At 42.2% G+C, this 27916-nt stretch overlaps 1 protein-coding gene across 10 annotated transcripts in view; it reads right to left on the reverse strand.

Annotated features, from left to right (window-relative positions):
- RABGAP1L (RAB GTPase activating protein 1 like) overlaps nt 1-27916 on the reverse strand; it is a 257389-nt gene that overhangs the window by 23610 nt on the left and 205863 nt on the right. Inside the window, exons 1-2 of one of the 10 annotated variants that reach the window (XM_062004321.1) lie at nt 11856-11994; nt 9936-10985 (exon numbers count right to left, since the gene is read on the reverse strand). The exons of the other annotated variants lie outside the window; for them this stretch is intronic. Of the exons in view, the coding sequence (XP_061860305.1) occupies nt 9936-10046 (111 nt within the window). The 5' untranslated portion in view covers nt 10047-10985; nt 11856-11994. Of the gene's footprint in view, nt 1-9935; nt 10986-11855; nt 11995-27916 lie in introns of those variants that run through there. 10 annotated transcript variants of the gene reach the window in all.

The raw sequence follows: 27916 nt of genomic DNA on the forward strand, positions 1-27916 counted from the left end.
AATACTGTGGTTAGGGATACCAATATGTGCAATATTCTAGATAGAAAGTACCTGCATAAAAGTTATTTTTATTATCCAACATAGAGGATGCCTGAACAATGAGAACTGCTACCAAAAAACTTTATATAGGCTAAATGAAACTACATATACATTCCAAGGCTACAAATTAAGATCCAGTAACTGGGGGAAACCAACACTGACCAGCCTTCTGGGACAAAGCCCTGCTGTGGATAACACAGTTACTGCACACAGCAGCAGAATTTACACATTGGTTTGTACTTCGTAACATTAACAGTTCCTAGTGATCTTGTCTGTCATACATATGTACACCTCTTGGTATACAGCATGTGGGGCTAAAGGCTTTATACAGCTGCTTGATGACTATGTAAAACCCCACCCTCAGCTCTCCCCCACTCAGGTCCATCGTTTATTTTGATCAGGATTGAACCTCTGCCCACAACAATCTTAGAGCTTTGGTTGCATTTCTTGACATCACAGCAAGAGGGGAGAGAAGGGCAAGCAGGAAGAAAAATACAGTCTTCACCACCATTCCCCCCAGTGATTTTCTTGCATCATTAGCAAAAATAAACAGGTTCTAGCTACACTGTGTTGGGGTTTGCTTTCCAACCTTGTTTATCCAGAAACTAACACAGACCTATCACATGATCACTCTCAAGGAAAATTGCCCACACAAGGCTAGCAGCTGATTGGTAACCATGTCAGAAATACTGGCATTATCAAGGCTGTAAAACCTGGCACATTGAACATATTTAGTCCACAGAGTCCACAGCTTTCAGCTAAAAAATCCCCTTCTGATACCTGCCACGGGACTGGTGAAAGCAGCTTTTTATCACATCATCTTCTGATTCTGCCGACATACTGAGCCACATCTCTCCTGTCCCAACGCGTACCCAGCATGAGATGAGAAAAAACTTCTGTTGTCCAAGATGGAGGCTGAGTGCACGTGAGGGATCACAGCTCTGACCACGTGCCTACGTAATCTATACTCCTCAGTAAAGAACCTGGCAGTATTCTTTGAGTTCTGGGTGTTAATGTTATTTTAGATCAATTCTGTGTCACAGTATCAAGAAAACTGCAATGCTGTCACACTTGAAATTGGCATCTTTAAAATCACTGTCAGGCTCCTCTGATGTGTGGTGAGGTCCTTCATGCTAAACCACCTTTCATTACATTTATAAATATTTCAAACCCAGCAGCTGCTCAGAGCAATTACTTTTTAGCGTGTTACTCCACTAGCAGAAAATAGTACCTCTTCTATATTAAAATTGAACCATTATATACTTAGATTTAGAGCTCCACAATCCCTGCTGTTATATCAAATACTTTTACCTGTATTTCAACAACTAACACAACATTTACCACATCTTTCCCAAAACTTTGCCTTTTTTTTCTCCTTGCTCCACAAAGACAACCGCTAAAACCCTAAACCAAAAATTCTTTAAAACATGCTTCAAGACTCCTTCAGCCCTTTGAAAATGCAAAAGGGACATTGCTTGCTTCTGAGGTATCAGAATGCTCCTGGAAGCACAGTACAGCATTTCAGTGCAGTAACTAATCCTTGCCCTGCTCTGTTCCCTCTCCAATCCTTCATCTGCTGAGGATTCCTCCATGCCTTTAATGAGGCTTCAGGTCTGGCCCCATTTGCACCTTTCAGCCTCTGTGGTACCTGCAAAATGCCCTGGCATGGAGCTGGCAGGTAACTGGAGGAAAGGCAGGCCAGGAGAGTTTGAAAGCACCACTCAGCTCACCACATTAGTGTGGTGTAAGCAGTTGCTGGAGAGTATCCATGGGGATGGGAAGGCACAGCAGCACTGCATGTCAGCCCCAGGAGATGGAAAGCAGGCGTACCAATTTGCAATCCTGAATACATGAGGCTGCTTTGGGATTGTTTTTTTTAAGCTTTCTGCAGTTTTCACAGCTCTGGTCCCACCATCACCACCAGCACTACCAGCTGAGTCTAACACTTCACCCATGTGCAAACCTGTGCCCATCCACGATTTCTAGGTGAGCCCTCATCAGGCTCATCAACTAATCTCAAGAGCACCTTAGGGCACTGATAAAGCAAGAAGTTTGCATCAGACAGGAGGGGTTGAGGGTAGATTTAATTTGGCCTTGCTGCCAACTTCAGCTGAGAAGCCAAGAGAAAGAGCTCCCACAGAGGGAGAACCACCAATTCTTGTGGAAAAGGAAGCCAGTTAATACTGGCAGCAACATCTGTCTCCCACCATTTTCACCCTCCAGAAGAAGCAATAGCACAGCAGCAGTAGAATACCAGCAAGCCTCTTTTTTACCCCCTAGGCTCTCTGTGCCAGGTCTGTCTATTCCACTTTCCACACAACAAGACTCTTAGTTTTGGGATAACTGAGTTCCTGTTAACCTGTTCCCATGTTGCCTGACCTGCTCTGGAAGCTCAGTCTGAGCATGGACAATCTGTGTGTGCATGTTGTTGCCTATGCACTTAGTATCTGTGATCTCTGAGGTTAAGGACAGACAAATGTGATATCTTACTTACACCACGATATCCTAACTTGGAATTACTTTGGTGTCTCTACCTTGTACCAAGAGTACAACACCTCATATTCGCCCAGAGCTTTGTCTTGACATAGCTAACATGCTACTCTGAAATCAAACCACATGGATTTGCCTTTGCACAAAAACCAAGCCTACAGCTTTAAAGATTCAGCCACCAGTGTAACCAGTGTTCCTGTCAACAAGAGGGATGGGTTTTTTTTGGTAAGTTCATGTTGACACAGCTAGAAGGAAGCAATAAAGAAAAAAATGGTACATTGAATGGTGCATGAAAGCACAAACTGAACAAGATAACAAACACTGAATTACAGTTTCCAACCTTGGCACTGTCTTTACACTAAATTCTTCTGAGAATTGGATTTAAAAAGAATTAAAATGTTGTAGGTAAAAAAGAGAGAACATTTTTAACTAATGTATTCACCTACACAAACTCTCTAATACATCTATTAATCAAGAAATCTGGCTTCTATGAAGAGATTATCTGCCCTTTCATCAAGATTTAACACTCCTTTCAAAGTTAATGAACATATTGACCCTGGAGACACCAATAGAACACCAATACAGATGCATACTTTGCACCTGCTATGATGACACATACAGCTATGGGGTTTGTGTATAGCTTTACTAAAATGTAATGTATTGTATTAATGGCAAGCTACAAGAAAAGACAAGAAAGCTGAAGGCTCAGGAATCAGATCTTTCATTTGACCCACTTCACTTTCTCATCTTAATATGACGACTACAGTATCTAACAGACTTGAAGGGGTTGCTTTAATCTCACCTGACCTACCTCACCTGTGGGGAGAGAAATAAATATTGCTTTATTGTAATTTAACCATTTCTGCAGTTAAATGTTGAAATATGGCCTTACAAAGTAACTCATCTTCTTTAATTGCAAAGGTTCACACTTATATCCAACACATTCAAGGTCATCAAAACTAAGGACCTAATGAAACAATAAAGTCAAGAAATTTACTTCCAATTTGTTCTCCCAAATGGGGTTGTAGTAATGACAGAAGCAGAGTTTCTCCAGTGCCCAGAAAAACCTCTATCAATTTTCCTGGAATTATTCTTAAGGAGAATAATGAGGAAGCTCCAAAATACTGAAGTGTATCATATTTTGAATGTCTCATCACAAAAATTCTGTTCTTATTTCTAACATGTCTATTTGAGACATTGCTTAAAAAATTCCTTCTTAATCCAATAGCAATAAGAGGGCAGCAAGAAGAAATGTTTTTAAGTGTGAAGAAAAGAGAAAATAAACAGAAAATAATACAGGTTGTTAATTAGGAACAAAGACAACAAGAACTAAAGTTAGTTGTAGGAGAAAGAAGTTTTAATACTTTCTTGAGCTTTGTTAGGCTGGAGTTGATTCCAGAGCATATTGAAAACAAGAGGATACCTAAGTGTTGTTCTTATGCATTAATAATTAGAGCTTAAAAATAATTACAGTGAGTCATAATTGTCCAGAAAATGGCTCAGCTCTGTTGGAAACAAGGCTGCAGATTTTTATGCAGAGCAGAAGTACCGACATAGCAAGCAGATGAGATCTCTGGTCCACCAGTGGTAATGTTCAATAAATCAAACAACAGAGATTCATTTAGACAAGAAAACATCCTGTATTACCAACATTTAAGAACCAAAGGCAAAACATCTGGATGACTTTGGTTAGCTGAAATCTAGAAACACCCACAAACACTCTGTAGAGCTGACAAGGATCTAACCAGTAACCAGTGTAGGAATGTAACTGGTTCCACATCAACACAACTTCATAAACTAAGCATCCCATCTTACTCTTTATTTGCAGGCCTGATTGATAAAAGTAGCTTTACAATTTTAACAGTCTCCTCTAGCACTGGATTCACCAGCACATGATAGAACTCCCTGCAGAGTATCTGATAGCCATAAAACATGAATTAACAAGCTTAGGAAATGGGTCAAAAAGCCATTGTCAAAGGGAATCATTATTCAATGACATTTTTCATTCGTCGTTAGTGACATTCTAAAGGGCATCTTCTGGGACTCATAAAAGCTTCAGCACTATCAAACCTTACATCAGTGCCTGGAAGTAAAAAATACAGTCCTGCTAATAAAATTTGCAGATGACACATGGATAGAAAGAGCAGTAACGATGACAGGCTTTAACCCTGGATTGTCACTGAGGCCAATTCTAGATACTGCATCCAGTCCTGGGAGATGCAGCTGTAGGATAAAAAAGTGAAGAGAATGCAGAGCAGAGCCACTGAACTGTTTTGTGCAGGGTGTAAATGCTTCAGAGCAGGAGGTATAAGAGCTCAAGCTCCAAATTTTGTACAAGAGGGCACATAGAGCTAAGCTGGTCACAGCATGTAAATAATTTCATGGGGATAAAATAAGCCAAGGCACAGGATGCTGTACTCTGGCATAAAACTCCATGCCAGATTCAAGACGGGAAGTTGACACCAGGATGAATCTGAATGAAAAATTAGAAACATATTTTGAACAGTGTCAGATTAGCAGATTGCCATGGAAAATGGTACCTTTCCCATCCCATTACATACAAATGAGAGCTGGATGCTTTTCCTGAAGAGCATGTAATAGTTTCTAATTTAAAAAATATGCTACTGCAATGAAGTTGGATGAAAGAGGATGCTTAGATAATTAAAAGATGAAGATCTGCCTAGCCTTAATCTCTGTAGGCAGTATGAACCACCTCTCCCACCCCTGTGCAACTGAGCCTCGTTGCCAAACACGGGCTACGCAGCAATGCTGCCAAACACAAAGCATTGAACAGCAACAGAAGCATGAGACCAACTGGCAGTGATGCAATACCCGAGAGCAGGGCTGGGTACATCAGCAGTACACCCAGGGAAAAACGGTCTTCAGAAGCTCAAATGCTGCCAGCTCTCCCTCACTGCAAGACTCTACATGAGGCAGAATTAAAAACTCATAGTGACTCAAATGTAGATTGGAAGGGCTCTCCAGTGAGTATATAGACCAACCTGCTGCCTCAACGTGCTGCTCATGGATGGAGATGGCAGGGCCTCCCTGGGCAGAATAGCTTTCCCTCATGCTGAGGCAGAATTCACTTTGCTGCACATCATGACCATTCCTTCCTGCCTTGTCACTCTGCACCTCTGAGCAGAGTTTGGCTCCATCCTCTCTAGGACCTTCTTCTAGGTGGCAGAAGACTGCAAATACATCCTTCCTGAGCTTTCTCTTCAGGCTAAGCTGTCCCCACACTCTCACCCCCCTCTCATGCCATTGACCTCCTGCCTTCCAGCAGCCCTCTGTTGGACTTGCTCTTGGCTCTGAATATCCCTTTCATCTGGGAGTGGGGGATCAAAACAGGACCCAGTGTGTGAGATGCAGCCTCAACACTGCTGGATGGAAGGGAACAGCCATTTCACCCAACATGCTGGCTGGGCTCCTGGCAACACCACCTCACGCACAGCCAGCCCTTGGCACTACAGGGGCACACTGCTCCCTCCTCTTGTCATCCACGACTCCCAGCTCCCTTTTTGCATTGATGCCATCAGAGATTTCATTCCCAGTCTGCACAGATGATGGAGTTATTCCTACACACAGGGAGGAACCCAAGGTTTTGCATTTGCCTTTGCTGACCCTCAGGAAGTTCTTATCAGCCCACCCCAGCTGATATTTCTCTGATCAGCAGACCTGCTTTCCCATACATCCACCACTTCTCCTCCTCTTTTTGCCACCTGAAAAACAGGTTGCATGCTCTTCTGGTGTGTAGGACTGAAGATGCTCAATAGTATCAACCTCACTATCAGTCCTCAAAAAACATTTAGTCTGCTGCCAGTCAGAAATCAACCCATTGAACACTATGCCCTGTGCTCCTGTCAGGCACTCCGTTTTTTACCCACTTTGCAGGTCACTGTCCTCTCTGGACCTCCTCAGTTTGGTTCCAACGGGAAATCAAGAGCCTAGAAATCATCATGGCAGAGTCTGCCAGTGTGTAACCAGAAATTACTTCTATGGAATGGCTGCTAATTCCTCCAACAGAGAGCTAAACACAACAAGGCAGGCAGGCAAATGAAAACACAATGAAGCTTTCCAGAAGAATGTCCTTCAGCTCTGGATTAAGAGGATTATACCACTCAGTATGCCATTTTTATAAGCCTTTGGGTCCAAGCTTTCTGCAGATAAGTTGAGAACTGAAATTCCTTAGAGGAAAGCTCCTGAATTCTTGCACAAACTACCCTGCAGTTCACTTTTATATGCTGCTTTGCATGCCTGGGAAAAGTAGTTCCTGAATAACTTAAAATCTCAAAAAGCAAGACCACACAGCAAAACAACCATGTGTCATGGTCACACTGCAATGTGACTAATTTTATTAAAATATATGCTGGAGGATTGCTGTTGTAGAGTGTCGCTTCAGAGCATATTTAACAAAACCTTATCTCACATCACGTGCATCCTGTTGAATTGTCCAGCCTTTCTGTGCACCAAAGCCACGCTACAGAAACACTGCTATGCTTTGCACTGCAAAAGTCACCTTTTCCATTGAAAGATACGACTAGAATTGATTGGACCTGCACAACAGTGGATAATTCTGATTCTCCTCATGAAGTTCATTACCTGTGTGGCACTGCACATGTCAGAAGGTTATGCAGGGCTGACTTTAAGCATCAGCAACCCACAAGGCTATCACCCAGGCCTGGTTTGGTTTCAGTATTAACCAGAGAGACTCCTGTGCGCCCTGACCTACTGCACAACACAAAGGAACTATAATGAGTTACCAGTTGCCAGACTCCTGGCAACTATAACAAAGTCATCCTGCCATCCAAACAGCAGCACAGGATGAAAGCCTTTAAAGAATTACTTTAAAACCTTTTCTCTGCACCCAGAGCAGCACACTAGAAACTCCTTTAAAAATACAAGAAACCCGGATTTTGCAAACAGAGGAATCACAGATTGCAAAAATACTTGTGCTAGTAACAGGAACCCTTAGAATAAACAAAAACTCTGTAAATTCCTTCTGCAGAATGTTACTTTATGTACAGTGTGTACCTTTGTGTAATCTGGTAAAATGACCGGTACAAAGTCTATAAGATTTGCCCCAACTTATTCTGATTGGCAGCATGTCCCAGGATTAAACACAGCAACAGGAGAACTGAAAGAAACCTTCTGAGTCATCAGGTCCCATTCTTTCATAGTGCAGGCTCCCACGCACTGTCTAATCCTATCATAAGCCTGGTAAGCTTCATCTCAAACCTCCTCAGGTTGTTTGCACCAACATTTGCTTAGATAATATACTTCAAACCCATTTAAAAGAGTAGTTAAGTATTTCTTATGCAAATCCTGCAAAAGCCACCTTTCCTAACTTATTTACTAGTACATAATGCAGTGGAACATGTTCATATTCTCTGATTCAGGAAAAAGCAGTTGGTAAGATCATGTGTTACATTCAAGTCAATCATTCAGATCTTATAAATAACAGTAATAATGATTTTCCTCCCACAGCTGTTGCACGTCTCTCTCTTTACCAGGAGATAAGCACGCACTTCATAGAGAATGTCGCTTCACGCTTTTTTTAATGTTATTTCATCTTATTTTCAGAGTGGTAAAAATCAGCTGGAGCTGTAATGTGCTGCTCCTGACACCAGTTTCTCCCCCCTCCAGTCACTCCCAGGTGATATGGAGGAATCTGGAGATACTTAACACACTGTTACTGTCACTCTGAAGCTATAGAAAAGTAAGAGTCCATCTCTCAGCCCATTTAAGCAGCACTTTTCAAATATTTGAATTGTAGAGTAAGCCATTCATGAAATGTTTTCTTATCACATGTATTTGACTTTAAACAACTGTAGTACTTGATGTAGAATATGCAAGCAGTTCAGGACAGGAGGCAGCCAGGACACCCCATTGTCATCATCATTTGCTTGGGAAAATTCAATAGAAGGGCCTCTCCCAGCTCCTCCTGGCAGGTACCTTCTCCATGGGCACCTGGCTACTGCAACACAGGTAACTGTCTGAAGTAAAGCTACTACTCTAGGCTTCTAGTTGAATTAATAAATGGTGCCATAGCAACCAGCTAAAGCAGAAAAAGAGGAAAAGTTGTGGCTGGACAACAAATTAATGTACATATTTAAATTATCCATCATGGAAATAAGATGCAACTCCGAATATGCTGGTGAAGTTGAAGCCTATTTGGAGCCCAATCTCCAATCAGATAATATAAAATAACATTGTTTTGTCTATACTAAATGTCCAGATTTATTAACTATGCTAATGGGCCTTGTAAATTCTAGCCTACAGAAGGCCAGGGACAGAAAAAGGCATCGTAATAAAGGGGCTTGGTTTAGATCCAGAGGTCTATGGGAGATGCAGAAGATGGATTCATGCCCCTGAGATTTCCTGAGTATGGTCAGGCAGAAAAACCCAAGCAGGAAACATGTGCAGAGGGGTTTTACATAAGATAACAATAAATTAAATTCCTCCTCTTCTTAGAACACCTCCTTTTGTCACAGCTTAGCAACTTACCTGGATACAAATACATGTACAGACAAAATCTGCAAACACAAATGCCTCATTAGATGGCTAAATCATTAGCCTGATTCACGTTCGGACTGAAACTTCACCTGTATTTTCTTTCAAGTTTAGCTCAACACCTCTATGTGCATTTTAATTTTCAGAGACTTCTTTTGACTGTTTCTCAGTGTCAGTGGACTGGCTCACATATGGGCTCATCTGTACGATGTGAACCCAAAGATGATCTTTGGCACCGAACTTCAGTCAAATGCAGCTCCTTCCAAGTGCTGGGAGCACCCTCCCATGAGGGAGGGAGATGACCACACTATACATGTCACTGACAAAGACACATGCTATTTATGAAAGTAGAAAGCAGTCATGGACCCAAAAAGTTTTTACAGATATTTATGCTGGTTTCAGAAGAACATATTGAAGCATTAGATCACCATTCCCACGAAAGAGGCAGATTGTTTCAGGTTTGGTGATGACAGTGACCTGCACCCCAGCTCCTTGGCATATGCTGAGCATCTGGCCTGAACTGAAAAGTGACATGCTAAGTCACAGAAAGCATTTACATCACTTAGTGCCCATTCCATGGTTAGACAAGTTCACTCATTTGCTGGTTCGATGATGATTGCAATATTATTTCAAATCTCTTGTTGTAACTATTATCTTACCGAGCAAATCACGTTCCTCTAAACTTAACAGTATCCCAGAACGATATTATTTTAATCATATCTTCTGAAATATGTTATTTTAATTTTGATGATGCATGACAGCAAATTCGTGGGAAAAAAAAGAAGTAGTAAAGAGAGAAACTAAATAAGAAACAGCTTTCAGTAGAAGGACTTAACTACAGGGCAGAGTATACCTTTAAGCATTACCAGCAAAGGAGCAAAAGCAACACCTACCACAGATTTGGGCTTGCTGACTGCCACCAGGTTGGCCAGAAAGTCTTCATCGCACAGCTGGCTAAAAACATGGGCATCGTAAGCCACCATTATGGAGATTTCTTCCATCATTTTGCCAGCAAGCTGCCGTTAGCGGCCAGAGCAGGTCGGCAACCCAAGGCTGAACCCTGGCTCAGTTCCGTGTCAGTTGTTCACACCCACTTGAAGAAACTAATGAGGAAGGAGTGTCCCGAGAGAATATACGACCCAGCAGATCGGCTGCCGTGGGGGTTTTCCTCTCCAGGGTGCCTTTTATTACCAGGAAACAGGTATGAAACACCTGCTCACACTCCCCAACACCTCGCTTGCAAAAGGTATTTGCTGAAGTTTGGTGAAAGCCAGGGAACCTGTTTGAATTCCAGTATTAAGGTGGAAGATGAAAAAGCAATAGCCAAACCAGATTAGTATTAAGCAAGAAAAGATCCGTCAGCGCTTGACAGCAGGATTGCAATCACTGTTTTCAAACTTTGTAGCAATTGTTTATTCTTTATATCCACTCTTCTCACACAAAAGCTGATATTCTTGTTAGCAGAGACTCACTTTCCAATGGATTGCTTCTTCAGGCTTATTTATAAATTCCCAGAGACAGATGTAATGATAATTTCTTTCAGCCAATACTTGGAATCTTCCACGAGTTTCTAAATCTCTCCTTTAAAATCTCTAAAACCACTCACTTTCGCTTTTACACAGACCTCAATTGCATTTGGTGCCAGGTAGATGCTTTGATTTTAGCAGGAAGAGGATAACATCAATCTTCCAACAAGAGTCCTTCAGTTTCCATTTGTAATACAGGGTACAACAGCCATGCACAATGTCATGAAGGCTCTAAGCTCTTCCTTGAATAAACTCACACCTCAACAAGTGAAATAAAATCTATTTATGCAATGGAAACTTTCCACAGTAGAGGGGTTTTTTAACCTGAATCTGGGACTAGTTTGCTTTTAATCAAGAAGTGATATGGTATCTCTTGTCTGCAAGTCAGCAGAGCTGCCTTCCAAATTGCTCCAGTTCCTTTATAGAGAAAAAAAGAACATAAGGAAAAAAATTGCAAAAATCATTAAAAAAAATCAATATCCTCAAAACTGCAAATCCAGAAAATAAGTGATCTGAAGAAACAAACTAAATATGCCATAAAGAAACTCCTTGCAGGAGGCTCAGGCAAGGTAAAACTCCTAACCAAATCAGCATTTCTGCATAGACTTATCCTCTGCATTTCTGTTTTCTCTGGAAGCCTTTTGTTCTTCCTGGTGGAAAACCATATCTGTTCAAGAAACATAAATTGTTTCAGCTGAGCATTCACCTCCAAAAAGAGCGTGTCCTGGATGCTGCAAATCTGGCAGATACTTCCAGTTCAGGTTGCCAGTATCATATGCTTATGCTCTCGCTTTCCAGAATAAACAGGGTCAGACCCACCTTGCTTCTCTCCTCTTCCTGTACTTCTCCTGGAGTATATTTATCAAAGATTATACAGGTATCTAAATAGCACCAGGTGCTACCTGAATTTGAATAGGAAACTTGAGCAACAGCAGTAGCGTATAGGATTAAACCCCCACATCTCTCTTGCACTTAAATAGGGAGGAAAATCGCATGTTATAGCTAGGAAACAGAGAGAGTTCTAATAGGCTTATGGCAAACAGAAAATGCAGCACTTGAGGTTAAATCCTTGAGACTAAAGCAGATTCTGATCACGCTTAACCCTTGCAGGAGAGATTTTTTTTTTCCCCTTGAAATGCACCTTTAGTGCAGTTTTAAAATGTTTTCTTCAAAGGCTTGCAGATTTTTCCCAACCAGTTCCCAGGGCAGAGATACTTCACATTCCGATCCTGAAGCGATATCCAGCTCACCAGCTCGCTCCCCTTGGCACCTCTACAAAAGCCATACCTTCTGTGCTAAATCCCGCTCAGGTTTGTTCCAAAGTGCTTTAAATGAGCGCTCCCCTCCTCGCTTTCGTGGCCTCACGGGCTGAGGTGGGTGGGTGGGTTTTTCTCTTGCAGCAAAAGTTCCAAGCGAGAGGCGAGGAGCGGCTGGCTGCTCCTTGGCTGCCTCGCAGGTGTGCTGACAAAGGCACCTGTTGTAAGAGGTGAAGGAAGGCCCTTCCCACAAGCCCTCCCGCCCCGCTGGCACCTGCTGCGGAGGCTCCCAACAGGGGCTGACATTACAGCAGTCCTGCAGGGGGAGAACAGGTGAGGTAACAACAAACCTTCACACGTTAGTGAGAGACCAACAATGCTGCAATAAGAGCAGGAGGGGGAGAATGCAAGTTATCAGACATACTCTGCAGCTGCAGCTCTCTGAATCCCTCCCCTGATTTAGCCAACAGGCATTTCTATTCATAAGGAATTATGGACCAGAACCTATACTGCATTCTCCTTTTTTTCATCTTAAACAGAAAGGTTATGCTGATTTAACAGCACTAAATCTACATATTACAGTAGCATTATTGGCTGAATAATTCTTCTCATATCGGTTCTTAACAGAGGGCTTGTCATTTTGGCATGTTCTAACTAGCAATTGCAAGAACCAACAATGGATTTTTGATGTTGGCTAACGTGTATCTTTCAAAAGGATGGTTTTCAGCCGTTGTTTCATGCTAATGGAACTGAACTGTCCACAAATCCCTATGAACCTGCCTTCTACATCCTTGTTAACAGTCCGAACCAGCACACAAAATTATGAGTATCAAGCCAGACTCAGGCAAATGCATTCACCCAGAGACAGTGGCAGCGTGCTCACAGCAGAGGAGATGGAAGGGAAAAGGCTGAGAGATGCCCTCCACCACCTCCTCAGGCCACACTACACACTCCTCCCATTATTTCAATACAGAGCATCCCCTCAGCCAGGGTTTCTGAGTGCTGAAGCAATGAATAACCCATCAAAAGACAATAAAGCCCTTGTAGTGCAGCTTCATATTTCTTTAAAGCAAACAGCGCTTCTCTGTGTAACGCCACATCTACCTTGCAGCAGCCTTCCTCAAACAACAGGAACACAGTCCCCTCCACAGCACAGTTTTGAAAGCATACCTCCAAAGCAGGAATTTTTGGAGAAGTAGTTCAACCAAGCAGTCAGGGTGACAGAAGAGAGACAGCAGAAGGACAGGTGAGCTGCAGAACACTGTTAACTAATTAAGGTAAGTAGCCCTAATTACGGTTGTTGGATGGATAATGCTGGTGGATAATAGAGGTGAATGGAAAATTCCTGAACTGAGCAAACCAGCTAGCTTAGCAAAGCAAAAAAATCCTGTTTGCTCCCAAGATAAATTCCCTCTCACTCCACCCCCAGGAATGTCTTGCTGCTATCTGACGGGGATAGGATCTTCTGATAGACAGGAAAGCGTTATGTATGTGAGGTATGCACAGCATCTTCCCCAGCAAAGCTCCCCCCCTGCCACCACATTTCTGAAACATAAAGGCTTTTTCTGTGATTTGCCTTTCAAGTATTAATGAATCTGGGAAGATCACAGCAGTCTTCAGATAAGGAAAGATAAAACTCCTTTCAGAGTATTTGGAATGGCATTTGGCAGCTTTCAAGATAAGTTTACAGGGTTTTTTCCCCCCAAATGGGAACAAATAACAGTAGTATTGAACTCTTTTCACAATTCCCTTACCCAGTAATGACCTGTAAGAACTGTTTGGTACACAACCAGCAAGTGAGAAACACCTGGTTAAGTGCTGTGAATCCCAAAGCATACCCCTTCTCACCCAAAAAAGGACATGGGGACTATCAGAACAGATGTTCCCCCTGCACAGCTGTGCCCAGCACTCATGGCCCTGCTGCTGCTCATCATAGAATCAGAGAATCATAGAATGGTAGGGGTTGGAAGGGACCTTTAGGGATCATCTAGTCCCTCTGCAGAAGCAGATCAACCTAGATTAAGTCACATAGGAACACGTCCAGGCGGGTCTTGAAGACCTCCAAGGAAGGAGACTCCACAACCCCTTTGGACAGCCTGTGCCAGGGCTCTCTCACCCCCACAGTAAAGTAGTTTTTCCTTATATTTAAATGGAACTTTTTGTGTTCCAGCTTCATCCCAAAACCATCCCTCAGGTTATCCCAGTGAAATAAGGAGCAAAGCACTTACTGCTGTGCTGCTGTTGCAGCCTTTGAGAAGGCTGCGATTTTAGTCATATCTCTGTTCCAGTTTCAGATGACAGAAGGTGAACATCTTTAGGTGTCGTTTTGGATTCCAAGTAGGTGCTGAATGCTAAGCCAGTGCTGGTAGGACTGTCCCATGGCATTTGAGAAAGGCAGTTGCCAGACTCTGGCTCATCTATGCTTCAGCAATTGCTCCTCCAAGTTTTATTTTTATTATTTAAAATGTCAAATAACATGGCCCTATTTTTTTTCCTTCCCCATATAAGTGGGTGTATGCACCTGTGTTTCTCCTAAAAATAATCCTCCAAATGTGTGGAAAAATCTGGGCTTGATGTGCTTTACAGCACATGTACTTATATGGGTAAATCCTCCCAGGGCACAGCATTCCCCTGATTTGAAAGAAGAGTGTAAACTCATTTATGCCATGCTGCTGGAGAAAGGGGAGGTTTCTCTGCCAGCGGTAGCAGAGGTCAGAGGGACAGGAATTGCTGAGGCAGAGGCATTCTGGTGACGCTGCTATCTGCTCCCCCTCCCTGTAAATGTGTAGCCCACCGTATGGGAAAGACTTCATTTTAAGGTGCCAGCTCTGCCTCTTGAATTATTTACTGTAAGCACAAATAATAGAGGATGGCAGTACTATTGCCCTGCTCTCCAAGTCTTATGGGAAAGCACGAACAGCAAAGTTGCTGCAAAAGCAGGTGGAACTTTCGCAAATGTATTCAGTGCTTTGTTATGGAATAAAAAGAAATTAGCAGAAAATACTTGAATTCCCCTCTTCCAGCCCCTGCCAAATCAGCTGCATGCCAGATAAAAAGCTAATCATGCTCCTGTGCAACAACTGCTGCGTAAGGATTTTCTTCCACAAAGTTCTTAGATGATCTTTAAAGCTCATGAAAAGAAGTTAAAACTTATTTATTAGCCTCACCTCTAAAACTATCAAGGGTCAAGAGCAGGCCAGCCAATAGCTCCTCAACCTGCGGAATGCCACTCCCTGTATCTTTAAAAGCATATTCCCAATTCATTTTGTTCCATGTATTTGTTCTGTTTCTCAAAGAGATGGTTATTAATGCCTACAATATTAAAGGGTTTGGGTTGAGTTTGCATTTCATTTCAGCTTTTACATTGCACTTGAAACTACAGCTAAAGAAGGGCACAAAGCTGCCTAAAACAATTCCACCCATTTTGATTTCTGAACACCATGTGAACCTGAAAAAGACTAAACAGCAGCACAGCTGGGATGCCAGCCTACAGGTACACATTCATTATTACTCACCTCACTCCATTCCGGATTATTTTGCAGCCTTTTAAATTAACTCACGACTCTCTCTTGCTGTGCTGTGCTGGCGCCACGGCAAAGCCCAAGAAAGGTCTGTGGCCACTCCCTCCACGTGAAGCCCCTGACAGAAGCCTCATGGAAAAAGTGAGACTTTTCCATGTGTAAACAGCACAACAGCAATGGCATTATTCCCAAAACAAAAACTAAATCCATGGTCTGATTGCTTGGAAGATGAGATAACATTTAATGAAGACTGAAAGGATGCAGGTGAATAGGAAATGGCAGACGGAGTCAGCTCAACTGGGATAAACCAGATGGATTAGTCCAAGTGTCCCAGTGGTTGGGGCTGAGAAGTTTTACTACCAGCTGCAGTTGAGAGTGAGGTATGCCTGAAATCACATTACTTCATACATTACACACTAAAAGTACAAACTTCTGATACTTTTCAGGAGAGCAGTGCATCCCACAATGCTGGAGTTACAAAGGAAAGCATTCACTTGGAGGTCAGAGCACTGTATGCAACCAAACATGTCCAGAAAACACCACTTGCTGGTATACGTTTATATCAAAGGTGATTAACAACAATCCGATACAGAAAGCATTTGACATGTGATCCATTTGCTGTGAAAGAGGGAAGGCAGCAAAGTCTCAATACCCCCCTAGACAAATTCGCCTGGAATCGGTACAGGTCAGCTTCAGAGAAGGGAAGCAGCTCAGGACTGTGCAAGCTGATCAGCCATACAAGACCACCAGCAGCAACCACTAATCTAAGCTTCACATAATCCTTTGCTGCCAAATCCCTGTTCAGCATCAGACAGTACAGTGAAAGGGAAATTCTGTTCTTGGAAGATGATTTGGGAGACAAACTATTTTAGTGCTTAACTGTGCTGATCTAGCCTCCTACTGTGAAAACTTTCATCCATGTTTAATGCTTCAATATACCACAATGAGAAAAGCTTCTGTATTTACAGATAATTTAAAGATTAACCTGTCTTGATTTGGCTGTTAATAAGCTTATTTTAAGAGCTTGAACGGTACGTGTGGAGAGGGAGAGAAAGTAAGTCCTTCCACGAGTTATCAAAGAGCTCTCTGTGAAAATGAGACCTGAGACCTGAGATATTTTCATATACTCTTCTATGCTCCTCATTTATCTTATTTGAACTTTATCTTGTATTTAAAATCTGAACCAGAGGTCTATTATTATATCTATGCAACTAAAAGAAGCGAGACATTCCTTAAAAAAAATAAAACCAAACAGAAAATGATCAGGAATTGGTGCAGCTTAGCACAGATGTCCACAGGGAAAGGGAACATTTTCTCCTGGTATCCGTGTGCTCAGGCTGGGCACAATGTGCTGCTCAAGCTGAAGTCAGGAGTTCTGCCATGTAAGGGCTGCGCTTCCTTGGAAGCTCCCTCCCTCCCTTCAACTGCTCCTGTTGACCCTCTCAAAGGGGTCCAAAAAAAGGGCTGTATTTAGAGAAACCTGAGCTGGAACTTCTAATATTTTCTTGATTCTTTTAGATAGGGGAAGTGTTTAATGCAAAAATTCCTTCTGCAAAGAATGCAAGGGAAATGCCTGCAGTGAATGAGAGATAATTTTTGCTTGATTTGAAGGAAAAAAACCTCACAACAGCAAACAAAGTAAAACAGAGGATGCAATAAAATTTAGGATGATTTGTAAAAAAACAGAAGCGTTTAAAAAGAGGTTTTTACCACCATCAAATTTGTCAACGTCTTTCCAAATCACACCTTTAATATTATCAACATAAATATTTTCGCTGTTTGGAAATTCAAACTCCTGAGCAAAGAAAGGGGAAAAAATATAGGAAAGTTGGCTTTATAACTATGAAAAAGTAAATATCACTCTTTTGCTTCTCAGTTTTAATGTTGGTCATGAATGACAAGGCAGGAGTTTCAGCTGACCATCCATCAATGTTTAGAAAACATAACATCTATCAAATTTCAGCTCTGTGTTTACAGTGCAAATTAATACAGGGGAAATCAGTGTCTGCATTTGTTCACACATTTGGAGACTACCAGAATAAGCCCTGGGGGTTCACTCTTTAGCCTACAACAACAGTGACCTGCACCATGGGTGCAAGCAAGATGCTGATCTGAAAATGAAGAAAAATAAACCAACTCAAAGTAATAACATGAAAAAGAAAAGCTATACTGCTGTCTACATGTGGATATTATATGTAATATTAATCCAGGTGACCCATGTAATGGTTTTAAAGGTTGTAGATATCCTTTTCCGATGCGTTTGTGGGAGAATAACTCAGTTTCTAACTACTCTTGTGACAGATTTGATCACCTTTCTCAGCCATATGATGGTTGTTCCTTGGAATGCCATGCAGTATTTTATTTTGATAGACAGATCTCACTGCGGAACTTTACAATAACCTGGAGAGCTAAACGTGGACTTAGCAGTACCTAAAGTGGAGTACCCCCAGTTCTAAGGGAGAGCAAAGTGAGTCACACAGGTGATTCTTGTAGTACAGTGTACCCCCGATGTTGCACAGTACTGACAGCTTGGGACTGAGACAGGCAGGATTGACCTGTCTTGGGAGGAAAAACTAAAACCAAAGGATAGGTTCCTTACCACTACTTAGGACTATGAAACTGAGAAAGACCAGAAACATGGGTTGGATTTTTCTTATCTCTCATAATGAAGAAAAGCAGCAGCAATGGAAAAGCTGGCTGTGAGCTAAAGCTGGAGCACCCGAACCATCTCAGTGCTTTTGGCCATCTGTTATCTGCAGTATGCTGCAAAACACTCAGGTTATTTTGTTGGGCAATACTGTATTTTTATTGGGTTTTTTTTTACATTTTTCTCCTGAGAATGTACAAACTGTGCTCCCTTTATCAGTACTGTTTGCATTCTTGTGCTCTCCTTGGATCTTTCAGAGTTAGGAAATTTCAAGGTGCAGACAGCTGTCTGGGTGCAACACCACAGCAGAGAGGACAAGAGGCAGGAGCACTAAGTAGTGAGCACGCATGGCCATAGGGCACTTAAGTCTCCTGCGATGCCTTTAGTAGCTCAGCTATACTGTATCTTTTCTCAGCACTGCAGACCCCCCAACATCTTGCCAGAGCTCTGAAACTTCAAGACCAAAAGCAGAGCACATCAGGTGGGTAGAGCCACAACATGAAGCACAGAGATCCTCACCCAGGCTAGCCATTTGCCTGCTTCTGGGTGTAGTTCAAGATGTTAATCACTATCTTCCACTTCCTAAACACCTGCAATCTTCCCATATGAAAGATCTTTTTCCTATCTTCAATCAATGAAATTAAGATCTGTTGACTCACTCTTGTTAAAAGGACTGGAAACAACTTCTCAGAGCAGTAGAAGTTAGCTCTGGGCATTTGAGCTGGTCCAAAGTCATATCTGTTTTGTTCCTACCTCAGCTGAAAGAATGCTTGAGATAACTTGACTACTCACCTGAGCTCTCTGTGAATAACAGCACCAAAATGTACACAATTAGCACAGACAGCACAGCTTGGCTCGTGAAATCTCAATCTGATATTAAATGTGCATGGAGCCCCAGGTCAGCAGAGATTTGACAAACAGCAGTCCTCTGGATGTACATAAAAACAGACATCTCAGTGACAGGTGTGTGTCATAAATGACAAAAAGACCAAGAGTTCATTTTCCAAACATTAGAACACAGAATGAGTGTGCCAAACCACTCTCAGAAATGTTTTAGTTTTCCAAAAGGATAATTGAATGCTTAAAGCAAATAAAGGGAACATTCAATTTGGACTTAAAACATCACCTTCCTCATCTCACTTTGATGGGAAAAAAATTCCATTTGGCCTTATGCACAACCCTCGTGCTGCAGGACTGCATGTACAAAACAAAGCACTGACGTGCTTCTCTGTTCTTCTCCAGAGAGGCTCAGGTAATGAATGGATCATCAAAGCAGACAAATGGCTTTTCTACCAAAAAGAAGTCTACAAAGGGAATTACAGCAGATAGACAAAAAAGTTGTCAGTCAGTAAAGCCAAAGGCAGTAAGGCAGGACCAAAAGGCTGTGGGAGAAGTAAGATGCTGAGACAGCTCATGAATATTTTGTCACTGCTTGCTGAAACAAAAAGGAAAGACATATAATAAGAAAAAGGGAGAAAAATAGTTTGGTACCTGTTTGTTCCAAATAAGTCTCTCCAGGATTCATCCCCCTCTTTCTCAAGCTATAGTATTCTGCTGGAGTAAAGATGCAAAGTACCCGAGCATGTGAGAGCATCTGGATTGCTTCTGAAGCCTTTATTGATGCGGGTGGCAATGCTTTCATCAAAGTTATCATTGCAGTCTAACACTGATGCTGACATGACCAACGCTAGGAGTGACTCAAATCAGTGGTCCTGATTTTTGCTTGGTCAGGAAGTTCTCTGGGTGACATGGCATGTAGCAGTGCACACAAAACACTTCCACCTTCCCTCATTTTGGGTGCACATCTAGAACAAATGGCACGGTAACAGCTTCACTATGCTTCTCCTCTAGCCACATGCAGCCACTACGAACACACTGCCAGTTTATCTATACATCAAACACTCCATAAGCAACCTGTTTCACTTGTTGATATAACTGAAGGCAAATCTGTGGCCTGGCTGGATCCCAACCCCACCCTATAAAAATGCAGTTGTTCCTGTAGAACTGCCTCCACAGCAGAGCTTTTCCCAGCACTGCTGGGCAGGTGAAGGGTAACTGTCTTTCCACTCTTTGCAGGTCTAGTTGGGCTACAAGAAGCGTGGAATGTGGACATAGCTGAAGTTAAAGCAGCCAGAAATGAAGTAAGCAGAAAAATGGCTTAAAACCCTTCTGTCCCTTTTTTCTCTTCCATCAAGGACTGTTGGGACCAAATAGATTCTGAGCTGCTCTCTCACACAGGGTACAGCAGTCCATGGCCAGCTACGCCTTGAAAATATACTTTCAGTGCACTTCTGTATGCCACTCCAGCTCAACAAATATCATGAGGAGTTTGCTGAGCTGGTGAACAGGAACACCAGTAAACACAGGGTAGAAGATGGTGTTGGAGAGAAGACAAACAGCTATGCAAGTAAAAAAACCCTGCTGCAACTTGCCTCTGCTTCTACATTATGGAAGAAATCTGTTTATCTACAGAAATAAATAAGATGTATAAGAAAATAAATAAGAAGAAGGGTGGGCTGCAGGAAAGCAGCTAGACATGGCCCCTTCAGTATTTTGGAGGTTGCTTAGCAACAGGCTGGCTGCTTCAGGGCTAAAGTAGCATGAAATTAGCGGCTTTTCAGCAAAAGACAAATTGAATGTAAAAACTAGGGAGGTGGCCTTTGAGTGGCAGCAAGGAGAACAGCATTAACTGGTGAATCTGATACGGTGGGCATCTCTCAGGAGCATTTCCTGAGTGCGGAGGCTGGAGGCAGGGAATCTTTAATTAGTGTGGCCACGGGGCTTTGTCCTGCCTGGGTACTAATAAATTCCACAGTGTGCCTGGCAAGTTAATAATTCAATCTTGACTAAAATTACTTCATGGGTTAATTACTTATTAACGATCTTAAATAGCTGAAACCCAATCATATCAGACTGCTCTTGCTATATTAGTGCCAGCTGACTATACACGATGTTTTCAGTTCAGAGTTATCTAACATATTTGCCTGTCATTTCAGGTCTAGGTTGTCTCAATGCCACTTCTGCATTCATTTAAGGAATTCGGTCTCTGTGACTCCTTCGAGTAACTGAATCTCAACAGCATATATCCCCTTGCTCTGGCCAAATAATTGCTCTACATCATATTACTTCTCTAGCCTTCTGGAACAGAATACAGAATCATTATATAGACAGCAGCTACAAGAGAGAACTGAGTCATGAGAACAGCAAGAACAACATGTGTACAGCTTGCATGGAAGACTTAAATGAGAGCTTTAAATGAAAGATTTTTTTCTGGGGCCACATTGTACCAGTGAATTGTTTTCCACTGCTAAATGTGTGTGGAGCTTGTCCCTGGCAGGCAGACACAAGCAGGGACCTGACCCGTATGGCACATAATCCATTGGAAGGTGGTGTAGGATGGTGGTCAGGTTGGGAGATGCTAAGTGGCTTGTCCTGGCATGAAAGCTGACAAGGAAAGGGTCCCTTTCCCTGCTTTTTTACATGCACACAGAGCAGCGATAACTTATCTTACTCCTTATTCACATAGCATCTTATATTTGTGTGGCACTTCAGAAACAGTGTAAGACCTAACCATAGACCTACATGTGAACCAAAGCTGCCTGGAGCAGGGAAACTTCTCACCTGCCTTTCATCCTCCTTTGTGCCCCAACACAGCTCTTAACCCTTCCTGTGACTGGGGTGGAGCATATACCAATTCCCTAGGCAGTAAATGATGTATCACAGAGAAGGTTGGCTTTTTTCAACCCTTATAATTTTCAAAATGATTTCTAGGTCCTTGGGGGCTTCACACAGAGATGACTTTGGCAATGGTTTGTTTTCCTGTTTGTCTGGGATTGAAAAGAAGCCAATCGAGGCTCATTGATGTGGCAAACACTTAGGCCAGATGCCCTCCATTTCCCTAATGAGCCCACTAAGTGAATCTATCAAAGGTGTAGCAAGAAGTCTTAGAGAAAAAGAGAGATAACTGCCTGTCCTGAGATAGTCCCCTACATGAACACATGAAAACAACCTACAGGCTACAACAGTTGATGCAGAACATTGTGATCCTGTTGCTGGAGAAGTCCATCCATCTAAAATACCTTGACATTTGTCCTTTTTTGCATGGCCAGAGCCAGCTGTGCCTGAGCATCCAGCTTCATTGTCTGCTTCAGCGTCTCCTCATCTGAACTGGAGATGATAAAATCCTGCTTTACAGACCTGCTGTGAGACATTCATCCCTGGGGTATTTGGAGAGTCAAGTGTCTGGTGAAACTGTAAGTGCTCCTTGTACTGAAGCAAAAGGAGTGACTGTAGGGCGATTGCCTTGGTTTAGGTCACAAGAACAACAGACTGTTATTGAAACAACAAAGACATTTTATTCCCTGTTATCCTACATGAGTCCTTGCAGGTGTGCATCCCAGGATTTAATGTCCCCAAAGAGATTTTAAAACACTGTTATATTAACCAAAATGTACTGGTAACAAACAGCAACTGGCTCACATCACTCTCCGCCACACCTTTTATTTCAAAGGTTAACTAGGACCCAATCCTGAACATTTTCCAGTGCTCAGCCCCATTTTATGGGGAAGTGGTATTGCTTAGAGGCTGGTATCTGTGTGCATTGCCCATTGAAGCTGGCTCACTAGTATATGCTGGGCTAAAGGTTCTGCAACACTGACAGGGCTACAGGCCTGGCACCATCAGTACCAGCAGCACAGGTCAGAAAGGTAAGTTACAGAGGGATTCATGCACAAGTGCTTCCTACCCTTCAGAAGACAGATAGTGGGGCAACTGCTTGGCAGTGACACAAACCAAGCACAGATGTAGAGCCAGGGGACATCATAAGTACTGGAAATTACCAGGGAGAAGAGATTTAATATGTGAAGGTGCAGACAGGCCTGAATCTTGTGTTCTGATCATGTATTAAGAATAGAAAAGGGAAGCTGGAAGAGCAAATTGCATCAGCAATACTTAGGAGGCTAAAAGAGAAAAAGTACTAAAGCACATGCTTATTTATCTTAAAATGTCACTCTCTGTCATCTGTCATAGCTTCCAGACTTTCAGAATTGAATTATACTGTAATTACTTCCTATTTGGACAAGGTCACAAAAACAAAAGCCCAATACTTTCCTGCATTACAGTCTGCTGTATGTTCTTTGCACTCCTGTAGCAGCCAAGTCTCCTTTATCTAATGTCAACAAATTTGCCTTCAGAATAAAGCGCTGGTTGAGGTCCATTAGTGTAGTGTGAGGCACATTAAAAAGTTAAGAGCCATCATTACTGATCTTTCTGAGAAGCCTCCCAGAGCACAGATGTCTTTATCCTCTTGCTAATCCTTAAAATTCACTTCGTATCATGAAAACAACAAAAAGGAAAACAAATACATAACTCAGACTCGCGTACCCTTCTGACGGGTGCTTGTTCTATCTGTGCTCTCATCATTGAGTAAGGACATATGAAATCCCTTACACTAGGGACTCAAAACCACTCCTCATTTTTTTCCACCTCTCCCCCAGCCTGCAAACTCCCATGCTGGTATATAATCTTGTGTAACATTCCTGCATGATGGATCAAAGGTTGAAAATCCACAAGGCATATAGGTAAACAGTTCCCTTGTTTATTCAGGCAGCCTGTCTGGAAGCACTGCTTGTGACCAAGTCCTTCTGCAAGACACTGTTGCTACTGACATTTTGTGGATGTTACAATAGAGAAATATGGCAGGAAAATAAAGAGGGACTCTGCTGTTCCAGGGGAGCTCTGGTTCCCAAGGAGACCCCATGTGAGCTCTCAGCCCAGGGCTGGATCTATAAATGTGCTGCTCATTTCCTGCTTGTTTCAGCCATTAGGGCCTCGGCCTGAGTCCGGAGGCGAAGCTCTTGATGGAGAGAGATGAATGGGGATGAGCAGAGCACAGCACAGTCTCTGGCAAGGCCCACAACCACCCAGCCTCCTAGTTCGCCTCAGCAGTTAGTGCTGTGCCTGTGATGACCCCTTTCACCTCAGGCTAGGAGACTTTCTGCTGTCAGAGGAGCAAGAGGATGTTTCCAAGGGCTGCCAAATCCCCTTCGCAGCCCTGCCCCTGAGCAGGAGTATTTTTGGCAATGTCCTGCAGTGCTTGGGTTTCCCGTGTTGGCTGAAGAAGATGGTTCAGAGCAAGAAATCACACTGTAAAACCAGATTTACCAGGGCTACAGAGACACTGCCTTTGCAAGAATTCCTTGACAAAACATGCTGCCCAAAAACACAAACTGGCCCAAGCAAGATGCTGCTTTCTTACTGCTTATTCTTCCTCCTCAGAAAGGAACACACCCTACTGCATGTTGAGCTTAGAAAAGGAAAAAAAAAAAACCAAACAAGTATTTTTGGAGGAAGTTCCTTGCAACAGAAACCTAAATTTCACTCTGTGTTACAAGAGCAAGAAGGGCCAACTCTGCCTCTGAGCTTCCTGTGCTATTAAAAGCAAACGGTAGATTGCAAAGTCACCAAAACCAACAGCCTGGCAATAATTTTTTTGGTGTCACTGACGGTGGGAAAAGAGCCCAAAGGGGGAAAATAGTTTCTCAGAAGGCGCAGGCGCTGTTGAAGGCAGCAGCTTGCACCAGGCTGCCTTTGGGAGAGCAGGAGTGCGTGAGCAAGCAGAACAAAGCACTCTCATTAGGCACTTAGGAATCAAAGCCCTGATCCATTTCCAATTTCTTCCACTGCTCTTGACTAGCTGAAGTATAATCAATATTCCCTACTGTGTAAAGATGGAGCATCCCAGGTGGCACAATCAGGTGGCTTACTCAGACTGCCATGAAATTGTTCCTCATGAGGACGGACGATAAGGTCATTGATCTTGTGCTCTAAGCTACGAGTTAACAAAAGGATTTCTGAGATTAAAAAGGAGCTGGCTCAGACTACCACTTGACTCTCCTAAGAGCTTTAGCTACAGTTTAATTTTTTCTTTTGGAAGTCAAAGCCTTAACCTCTGAGCCTCTCCAAGCCACACCATATTCACATTAGTGAAAGCAAAACTGTCTCTCTCCTGTGGGAAATGAGGGATGAGGATCCCCTCCATGCTGTTGCAGCTGGGCTTGAGGTCTGCTGATGCTGGAGAGTTTGCAGGTTTGTTGTCACAGCCTGTCTTTGGGCCTGAGCTGGGCACACACAATGGATTCATGCCTGTACTTCCAGATTTAAGAGAATATTTGTTATCCTAATTAATTACTCAGAGATGAGAGTTTCTGTTTTTTCATGGCTTTTGACTAACTTCACTTGCAGAATCAAGTTTTGGTCGAGAATTATTGTCAAGGAAATTTCATTAATTAAGCAAGAGAAGTTGAAAGAATAATAAACAGATACAATAACAAAATGAGGACTCAATCTTCATCTGATACTTGAACAATGGGATAGAAAAATGAGATACATGGTCAAGACTTTCCAGCAATCAGCCCCACAATTACACTTTTTACCTTTTTCCTATCCTTTTAATTTTTGTTGCAGAGAAAAGGAACATAAGGAAGTGAGAACAAAGAGGAGATGGAGCCTGGCATCCTTCTCACAGCTGCCACAGCTCATCGGTCTACTGTGGGGCTGCAGGTACACATCTGAAACAGCCATAAGTGTGACAGCAATGAACTGCAGACACAGGCTGACTGATGTGGCAATAGGTTGACACCTCTCTGCCCAGATGTTCAGAGTATTGCACGAAAAACAATCACTTACAGAGGAATTATTTCAGACTTAACAAACATGACACAGCCAAACACCACAGCACTACTGAAACATTTGTGAAAGAGTAAACTGGCACATTGTCATTCTTAAATAAAATGAAACACCTTTACAAATGGAGATAAATATACTAGGACATGAAACATACTAGGACATTTCTATATAGCACTTAACTGAATTGTCCAAAGCCTCTGGCATACAGCCATTCACATCTATTTGTGAGGCTGATGCAAATACAAACAAATTAAACAACATAAACAATTTAACCTTATGTTTACTACACTACTTGCTCTCCACAGGAGAAACAAAGCAATTAACTGCAGGAAGCAAGAGAATCCTGAAGCAAAGCAACAAGAAGAGCCTAGAAATGTGAATATAAAGCACCCAGCTAACCTTCTCCATCAGCTACATATTGCTCAGATAATAGTCAACTGCTCACTGAATTTAACTTTGAACAGTATCAATAATGGTTTGCAATGGAAAGTTATTAATAGGGACTTCACTTTTAAAAGCTACTGGCACTGCAGAGCTCTGCATTTCTAAATTGCATACAGCCATCTTTCTATACTTAGTTTTGTTTGTTCACTTATTTTCGAAGCAGAGAGATTCAACTGCAGGTGCCTGAGAAATCAGCCACCAGCAAAAAAACCAGGCATGAAGACACTGTCCCCAGTGTAATTTCTTTGTTTATTTGCAAAAGCTCTGGGAGTAGAAAACGGAACATTTTTTCCTTCTCCTCTCCTGTTACCTTTAACAGGTTAGCTTTAGGTATCAGTGTAGCATGGTGCTTCAGAATTTGTCACCTCATTTTATCTGTCAAAAAACAAATGAAATGAAACAAATGTCTGTTCCCAGCTGTTCTATGCACTACACAGAACAAGTCACTGTTTTTTCCCCAAGCCACTGTATGAAGTAGCCATTGCCTTTGGATTACCTGAGCTTTCTGTAATGTAGTCAGGATTTGTTTCCAATAAGTTAAGCTTTAAATTCTGTACATCTGTTGAAATGAAAAATCCACAGCATTTCTGAGAAAGGCACATATCAGAAAAGCTCATCAAATATGACACAAGGCAGTCTGATTTTTTTTTCCCAAATACAATCTCTTCCAAATGCATGTACTACAAGATTTCTAGGTGTAAGAATAAAATACCGTTCTCTTTGTATGCACTCAACTCCCAGGAGACAACAGAGCTTCTTACCCCACTGTTCAGAAGGAAGAAGACGGAGTTTCTTTCGTCACAGGAATTGATCTCTAAAGAAAACTGATGACACAATATTCTTCAGAGACATGCAGCTTCAAAAAGAGTACTCACAGTCAACAAAAAGCCTTAGGCTAGCAAGGGCTGCATCATCTTGGCCCCATGATCTTCTGCATGTAAAGAAACAGATTTCCTCCAAATTATTGCTATGCTACTTACTGCTGAGATGATGCCTGCTTGCTCACATCTGACTGCTTGAAAGAGGTCCAAGAGAAGCATAGATGAATTTTCACCTCCAGGGAAACTGGCTCCATCTTAAGCCTGAACACTTTTGTTGATGCTGAGGATAATATGAAGGAACGCTTCCTAGCCTACATTAACGTGGGACACAGAGCTCATTTCTACACATTTCTGCATCTGTACTTTTACCTACATGTCCTCCACAAAATGTGAAAGCCTGTGGTTTTGATTCTTTTAATTGTGGTCTGTTGATCCTGGGATACATTTATTCTTCCTCTACAGTGTCTTTTGCATCACAGAAGTGTATTCAATAGTGTATCATCTTACTGTGAGAACAAGAATTACTGCAAACCTGCCAGGCACCATCATCACAGTTTTCCTTCATAATTGAACTCAAGGCAATTCCTCAGAAAAATCAGTTACAAATTATTGGGTTTCTGTCCTTCAAAGGAAAACAAAGTTTAGACTTTCTCTTCTAAAGAACAGCTAAGATGACTACTATGCTGACAACAGTAACTATAGACATTCTGCTAGTGCTTGACATAACAGACCACAGGAGGTAGAAAACTCTCCATAGAATATTTCAAGATGCCACCTTACAGAAGGTTAGTCAATCCTCCAGCCAACCTGCATTTGAGATTCACAAGTGTCCAGCTCATCTTAGGAAAAATGTTCACTTCCTCTTGCTCACAGAGATGAGTTATTTTAGACATATCATTGCAAAAGATGGCAAAAGACAGAACTGTCAAACAGTGTGATTCCTTTACTCCTTCATCTATTGCTCTCTGCACTA

The sequence above is a fragment of the Colius striatus genome, chromosome 10 (genome assembly GCF_028858725.1).
Source record: "Colius striatus isolate bColStr4 chromosome 10, bColStr4.1.hap1, whole genome shotgun sequence".
NCBI lineage: Eukaryota > Metazoa > Chordata > Aves > Coliiformes > Coliidae > Colius > Colius striatus.